Below are 7,500 nucleotides of genomic sequence, written 5' to 3' on the forward strand. Positions count from 1 at the left end.
TCTTCTTCTTCTTCTTCTTCTTCTTCTTCTTCTTCTTCTTCTTCTTCTTCTTCTTCTTCTTCTTCTTCTTCTTCTTCTTTCTTCTTCTTCTTCTTCTTCTTCTTCTTCTTCTTCTTCTTCTTCTTCTTCTTCTTCTTCTTCTTCTTCTTCTTCTTCTTCTTCTTCTTCTTCTTCTTCTTCTCCTTCTCCTTCTTCTTCTTCTTCTTCTCCTTCTTCTTCTTCTTCTCCTCCTCCTTCTCCTTCTTCTTCTTCTTCTTCTTCTCCTCCTTCTCCTTCTTCTTCTTCTTCTTCTTCTTCTTCTTCTTCTTCTTCTTCTTCTTCTTCTTCTTCTTCTTCTTCTTCTTCTTCTTCTTCTTCTTCTTCTTCTTCTTCTTCTTCTTCTTCTTCTTCTTCTTCTTCTTCTTCTTCTTCTTCTTCTTCTTCTTCTTCTTCTTCTTCTTCTTCTTCTTCTTCTTCTTCTCTTTCTTCTCATTTTTTCTCTTCTTCTCCTTGGAGTTCGTGGTGGAACTAGGAAAAAAAAAGTATTGTTGTGGCGTGGATGAGATGTAGTCTCGCATTCTCACTCGTAAGGTCAGCTCGTCTATGTCTGAGGACAAATAGCTTCCACAAGACCAGCACATAAAGAGAACCTCGGCTTTGAGCAAACTGTATTATAAGTTCTAGTAAAAGAAAATTGTATTAGATGTAAGTTGGTGAAAATAGAAAAGAGAAGGCGACCACAACCATCGGCGTAAGTGGAGCCAATGAATTGTGATAGAAGAAGACAGATCCTGCCCGTTTTCACCACACAGTTAGATATTTTTTGAAAAACAAAAGTAGTAGTAGTAGTAGTAATAGTAGAAGCAGTAGTAGTAGTAGTAGTAGTAGTAGTAGTAGTAGTAGTAGTGTTAGTAGTAGTAGTAGCAGTAGTAGCAGTAGTAGTAGTAGTAGTAGTAGTAGTAGTAGTAGTAGTAGTAGTAGTAGTAGTAGTAGTAGTAGTAGTAGTAGTAGTTGTAGTAGTTGTAGTAGTTGTAGTAGTAGTAGTTGTAGTAGTAGTAGTAGTAGTAGTAGTAGTAGTAGTAGTAGTAGTAGTAGTAGTAGTAGTAGTAGTAGTAGTAGTAGTAGTAGTAGTAGTAGTAGTAGTAGTAGTAGTAGTAGTAGTAGTAGTAGTGGTAGTGGTACTAGTAGTAGTAGTAGTAGTAGAAGTAGTAGTAGTAGTAGTAGTAGTAGTAGTAGTAGTAGTAGTAGTAGTAGTAGTAGTAGTAGTAGTAGTAGTAGTAGTAGTAGTAGTAGTAGTAGTAGTAGTAGTAGCAGTAGTAGTAGTAGTGGTAGAAGTGGTAGTAATAGTAGTAGTAGTAGAAGTAGTAAAAGTAGTAGTAGTAGTAGTAGTAGTAGTGGTGTCGTGCGGAGAGGACGTGCTCTCTTTCTCTCTCGAGAGATAGTATATTTATGGTGGGGGAGAGGGTTAGAAATGGACGAAGCTGATATTATGTGTTGAGGTCGGCCGTATCTAGGCCTCATGTGAAAGTGTGTGTTCTGAAAGTGCATTGAAAATAGTGAAAAATTGAAAATACAGTGACCGGACGAGAACAATGCCAGAGATGCCAACTGGTCAGAGGTGCCAAGGCTAAGGGCATTGGTAAGCTTCCCCCCTCCCCCCCCATCCCCCGAGAGTAACCGACTCGAAGCACGCAGACAGGCCACAGGGGTGTGAGCATAACTGTGTGTATGGTATTCGTCACTTAAAACAGAAATGTTAAGATATTTTAAGATATGGTAAGGTACTTGATCGCCTTTCCTAAATAGTTTTTCTTCTTTTTCATTTATATATTTAGTCATACGGTATTTTCTATTTTTTATCCATTTACTATTATTAATGCTTATGCATCTACTCAGCTAAATTATTCCTTATTTACCTTTTTATTTATCTATTTATTTATTTATTTATTTGTTATCGTTCTTTAGTCTTCTTCTTTCTTCTATGAAATATCAAAGTTTAAAGCAGGAATTCACACAGGTATGCTCGACATCCTCTCCACACCACCACAAGCCTGGATGCATTGGTTCAAAAACTATAAATTATAATTTTTATCTATATAACTCGGCCTATATCTCTCACATCATATCTCTCTCGCTCCTCCCGGTTCACTCCCCCATCTCCCTCCCTCCCTCTCTCTCTCTCTCTCTCTCTCTCTCTCTCTCTCTCTCTCTCTCTCTTCCTCTCTCTCGCTTTTCTCCTCTCTCCTCCTGTCGCTCCTCCTCTATCTTTCTAATTATAATATATACATATATATAAATGTTCAAGAGCCACAAGTTAGAGCCAAGATATGACGGCAGCTCCAAAGCGTGGTGGGGTGGAGATAAATAATAAATAGGAGACTAGATTATCTTAAGTTCACACAGGGCATTTACGCAAGCCTGATCTTAAGGTAGACTTGATGGATAATTGTAAAGATAGATATAAGTTCTAAGATGTAGATGACCGCAGATGTTACGCTTTGCCAGTGAACGAGGGACAGGCACCTGTTGACCAAACAGGCTTATTTAATCATTCGCCTGTGTGCGAAGTTTTGGTTCGTAGGCAGTGTCTAGCATGTCAACATACAGCTCAAGGCACAATATAGATTTTATGACCCACAGTGGACGTTAGTCCCCTCTTTCCTCTACCCTCTTCCCTACCCCACCTTTTCTTCCCCCACAGCCCCTCAGACCCAGAGAGCCGACGCTAACCACAATCCGCCCCTAACCCCTCATTCGCCCTCTATCCCTTATTATCTCTCTCTCTCTCTCTCTCTCTCTCTCTCTCTCTCTCTCTTTCCTGCCTTTCCCCTCACTCGCCCTCTATCCTCTTACTATCTCTCTCTCTCTCTCTCTCTCTCTCTCTCTCTCTCTCTCTCTCTCTCTCTCTCTCTCTCTCTCTCTCTCTCTTCATCCGTCTATCTCCCTTTCCCTCTCTCTTTCTCTTTCTCTTGCCTCCTCTTTATCTTCATCTACCTCTATCATCCTTACTATCTCTCCCTCAAAAATTCTCCCCCCCCGTCTCTCTGTCTTTGACACTCTCTCTATCTCTCTCTCTCTCTCTTTCTCTCTCTCTCCCTCTCTCCCTCTCTCTCTCTCTCTCTCTCTCTCTCTCTCTCTCTCTCTCTCTCTCTCTCTCTCTCTCTCTCTCTCTCTCTCTCTCTCTCTCTCTCTCTCTATCTCTATCTCTCTATCTATCTATCTATCTATTTTGCCTCCTCTTTCTCTTCATCTACCTCTATCATCCTTACTATTTCTCCCTCAAAATTCTCCCCCTTTATCCCTCTGTCTTTGACGCTCTCTCTCTATCTCTCTTTCTCTCTCTTTCCTTCTCGCTATCTATCTATCTATCTGTCTATCTATCTATCTGTCTATCTATCTATCTATCTCTCCCTTCCTCTCTCCTTTACGCTGTCTCCTACTCTCTCATCCCCTCCTACTACCCACCTCCTCCTACTCCCCCTGCTCTCTCATTCCCTCCTATTACTCATCTCCTTTTACTCCCCTCATGATCCCCCTCTCCCATCTCCCTCCCCAGTCTTCCCCATCCTCCCCCTCCTTCCTGTTGCTTTACTTCCCTTAGCGTTTCTCTCCTCCTCCTCCTGAATCTGTATCCATCATACGTAAATACCATCATATCTCACGCCCTGGCTTTCTTCCCATAGCTGCCCCCTGCATCATATATGCGCAACTGCATTCGAGGGCACCCCTACCTCTCTCACCCCTCTTTTCCATGTTATTTATATATATGTATATATATATATATTTGTGTATCTGTGTGTATGTATATATATGTATGTGTGTATGTGTATGTATATATGTATGTATTTATATATATGTATACATATGTGTGTGTGTATGTGTGTATGTATGCATATGTGTGTATGTGTGTTTGCATCTATATATATCCCACGCTCTATCTCAGACCTGCATGTGTTCTCTCAGATAAACATGAGGGGAAATTGTGATCTATCATGTGAGAACTGGATAATAAGCCAGTGGACGAACAGAGAATGTCAATTTGAAGTGATTAAATTACCACAGAGGCTGGGCCCTGGGGCTGGCACAGGTGAAGACTGGGGAATCTAGCACTGTCCATCTTAGTCAGCCAAGGACTAGGAGTCCCACCCAAGATGGTCGGCAAAACATGCTGTGTTTGTTCATCTGCACAGCAAAATTGCAGGCAATGCGTTTGCGTAAAAAATGGAAGGAAATGCACAAACTGCAGAAGAGGAGGGGAATGCAGAAATCAAGGGGAGCAACAACCGCCGGAGGCGAGAAGTGATCAACTGGGAGATGTGGGGAATGTGAATGATGGGAGCGAGGCGATAGAGATGAACGTGGGTAGTGGTCTTGTGAGTGAGAGAGACGTAGAAGAGGGAAGTGATCCCACGAACGTGAGGCCGGTGGGCGAAAGCCCACGTCATCAAGAACAGCAGGGTGAGAGAGAGGAGGGCAGGTTCTGGCAGACATGGCAGCAGCCCAGGGCTAAGGAGTGGCTGAACGACGCCTACAACAGGATACTTGCCTTCTCTCCAGGAAACCTCTTCACCCCGCCTAAATGCAATGCATCCAAAGGCCTAATAGAGGAAATGACCCATCTATTAAGAGCATATATAAATTCATCTCCCTACGCCCCCATGGTATTCAAAACGCTAGCTATCCTTCCACACCTTACATGTCAGAGGACCCACAGAAAATCTAAGCACTCTGAGAACATCCAGGCATTGCAACGGAGGATGGAAAAGTGGGAAAAGGGAGAAGTGGAGCAACTGTTGATGGAAGCAGAGGCCATCCAAGGTAAACTCTACAAGGGTGTCAACAGAAAGAAAAATCTAGAAGACAAAGCCAGAAACTTTGCAGATAAGATGAGGCATGGAAAGGTCGCGGCTGCCATGAGGTCGCTCGCAGGGGAGAGTGAAGATCCTGGAGTTCTATCCCTAAACGAGGAAACGCTAAAGATCCTGAAAGAAAAACACCCAAAAGCAAGACCAGCAAACCTGGAGTCTAAATTCAGTGGCGACTACCTTCCACCCCACGAGGTAGTCTTTGACAGCATCACAAGAGGAAGGATCTGGAACCATGCTCTACACACCCAGGGAGCGGCGGGACCATCGGGCCTAGATGCGTCTGGATGGAAATGTCTCCTTAGCACCAGCCTATTTGGAACGGCAGCGGGGAGTCTGCAGGAGGCCATCGCTGGTTTGGCAAAGAAACTGGCGACTGAGGACTGCCAGCACTTGGAGGCATACACAGCGTGCAGACTTATCCCGCTGGATAAGAAACCTGGCTGTCGTCCGATTGGTATAGGCGAGGTGCTGCGAAGAATAGTAGGAAAAGCCATCATGGAAGTCGCGAAGGATGAGGTGCGAGAAGCGGCTGGCAACCTGCAGGTGTGCGCGGGGCAACAGGCGGGTTCCGAGGCAGCAGTGCACGCCATGAGGAAAATATTCGAGGAACCGGAATGCGAAGCAGTCCTATTAGTCGATGCATCAAACGCATTCAACAACTTGAATAGAGAGGCTACAATACACAACATCAAAATTAAATGCCCAATTTTGGCCAGGTATGTGGAGAACACATACAGAGAACCTGCAAACCTATTTGTCACCAACAGGTTTGAGAAAAAAGAAACTAAAGTGGAGATCATCAAATCCGCGGAAGGAACCACTCAGGGAGACCCGGTGGCCATGGCTATGTACGCGCTCGGTCTTATGCACCTGCAACAGAAGATACAATATGAGGACACCATGGTCAAACAGGTAGCATATGCAGATGATCTCACGGGGGCAGGAAAAGTAGCTGACCTAAAAAAGTGGTGGGATCTGGTGTTGGCACACGGCCCGGGCTTGGGTTACATTCCGAATGCAAAGAAATCTGTCCTCATAGTGAAACCAGAGCACTTTGACAATGCCAAAATCCTCTTTGAGAACAGTGAAGTGAAGGTAACAAAAGACGGGGAAAGACATCTCGGTGCAGTGATCGGCTCAGAATCCTTTAAAAAGCAATATATTGAAAAGAAAGTTAACGATTGGGTAGCGGAAGTTAGGCTCCTAGCTAACTTTGCAAAGACCGAACCGCAGGCGGCATATGCCGCATTCATATATGGGGTTAAACATAAGTGGAACTACATATTAAGGACGGTACCGAACATCACCGACCTATTAGGACCCCTTGAAGAAGCCATTAGAAACGAGCTAGTACCGGTCATCACCAACGGACGGACATTAAACGAAGAGGAAAGAAAACTCATTGAACTTCCACCTAGAATGGGAGGGCTAGGCATCTCCAACCCGCTAAACCTAGCCAAAATAGAACACCAAAACTCTATGAAACTCACGTCCTCCCTGACAAACAACATCGTGTCACAAGATCAACGGAAGGAGACTAACATGGAGGAGATCAGAGAAATTAGAAGAAACATTTCAAAGGGAAGGGAGGAGAGGCAGAAGGAGGAACTTCAAGCACTTCTAGCTCGGGTATCGAATTGTATGAAAAGAAAGATATCATTGGCACAGGAAGTTGGGGCCTCCAATTGGCTGACAGCACTACCAATCAGGGCAAAGGGATTCACCTTAAACAAAAGAGAATTCACGGATGCCATTGCCCTGAGGTATGGATGGCCATTGGGAGGGCTGCCTAACAGATGCTCCTGTGGTGCACAGTTTACTCCGGACCATGCGATGATATGCAAGCAGGGTGGATTCATTTGCATGCGACATGATGAGGTAAGAGATCTCACTGCCCAAATGCTTCAGGAGGTGTGCAAGGATGTGACTATCGAACCAACATTACTTCCACTAGGAGGGGAGAACTTCAGATACCGCACGTCCAACACATCAGATGAAGCAAGAGTGGATGTCAGCGCAAGAGGTTTCTGGACACGGGGACAATTGGCTTTCTTTGACATGCGAATATTTGATCCGATGTCCCCCTGTTACAACAACCTAACTATTGAGGCATCTCACTTCCGGAACGAGTATGAGAAGATCAGGATGTACGAAGAGCGTATACAGAATGTAGACCAGGGCTCATTCACTCCTATAACCTTTACGACCTCAGGTGGGATGGGTCCTAAAGCAAAGGCATTCTACGCTCGGCTGGCAGAGGTAATGGCTGAAAAGAAACAACAACCCAAAAGCAGCATTGTTTCATGGATGAGATGTAGACTGTCATTCTCACTCCTAAGATCAGCCCTCCTATGCCTGAGAGGTACAAGGTCCCCACCGCCCAAATCGGCACATATACAAAACCTAGATTTTGAGCAGACGGTGGTTGACAGTAGGATAAATGAACTTTTGTATTAGGCATTGTTAATAAAAATTAAATCCACAGATAAAAGGGTTGTCGACCACAGTCATTGGCGGGAGAGGGGCCAATGAACTGTGTCTGTGGGAGACAGATCCTGCTGCTTCCACCACACAGTTCCACGAGGATGGAGGTCGTGACTCACGTAGTAGTAGTAGTAGTAGTAGTAGTAGTAGTAGTAGTAGTAGTAGTAGT

At 44.4% G+C, this 7,500-nt stretch overlaps 1 protein-coding gene across 1 annotated transcript; it reads left to right on the forward strand.

Moving 5' to 3' along the window:
* Nucleotides 1-3,100: 3,100 nt before the first annotated feature.
* Nucleotides 3,101-7,437, forward strand: LOC143036814 (uncharacterized). Its single transcript, XM_076204606.1, has one exon. It carries the CDS (start codon nt 4,131-4,133, stop codon nt 7,302-7,304), a length of 3,174 nt encoding a protein of 1,057 aa, XP_076060721.1. The 5' UTR covers nt 3,101-4,130; the 3' UTR covers nt 7,305-7,437.
* Nucleotides 7,438-7,500: the final 63 nt, after the last annotated feature.

The sequence above is a fragment of the Oratosquilla oratoria genome, chromosome 2 (assembly GCF_046742065.1).
Source record: "Oratosquilla oratoria isolate Oo_2021 chromosome 2, ASM4674206v1, whole genome shotgun sequence".
Lineage (NCBI taxonomy): Eukaryota > Metazoa > Arthropoda > Malacostraca > Stomatopoda > Squillidae > Oratosquilla > Oratosquilla oratoria.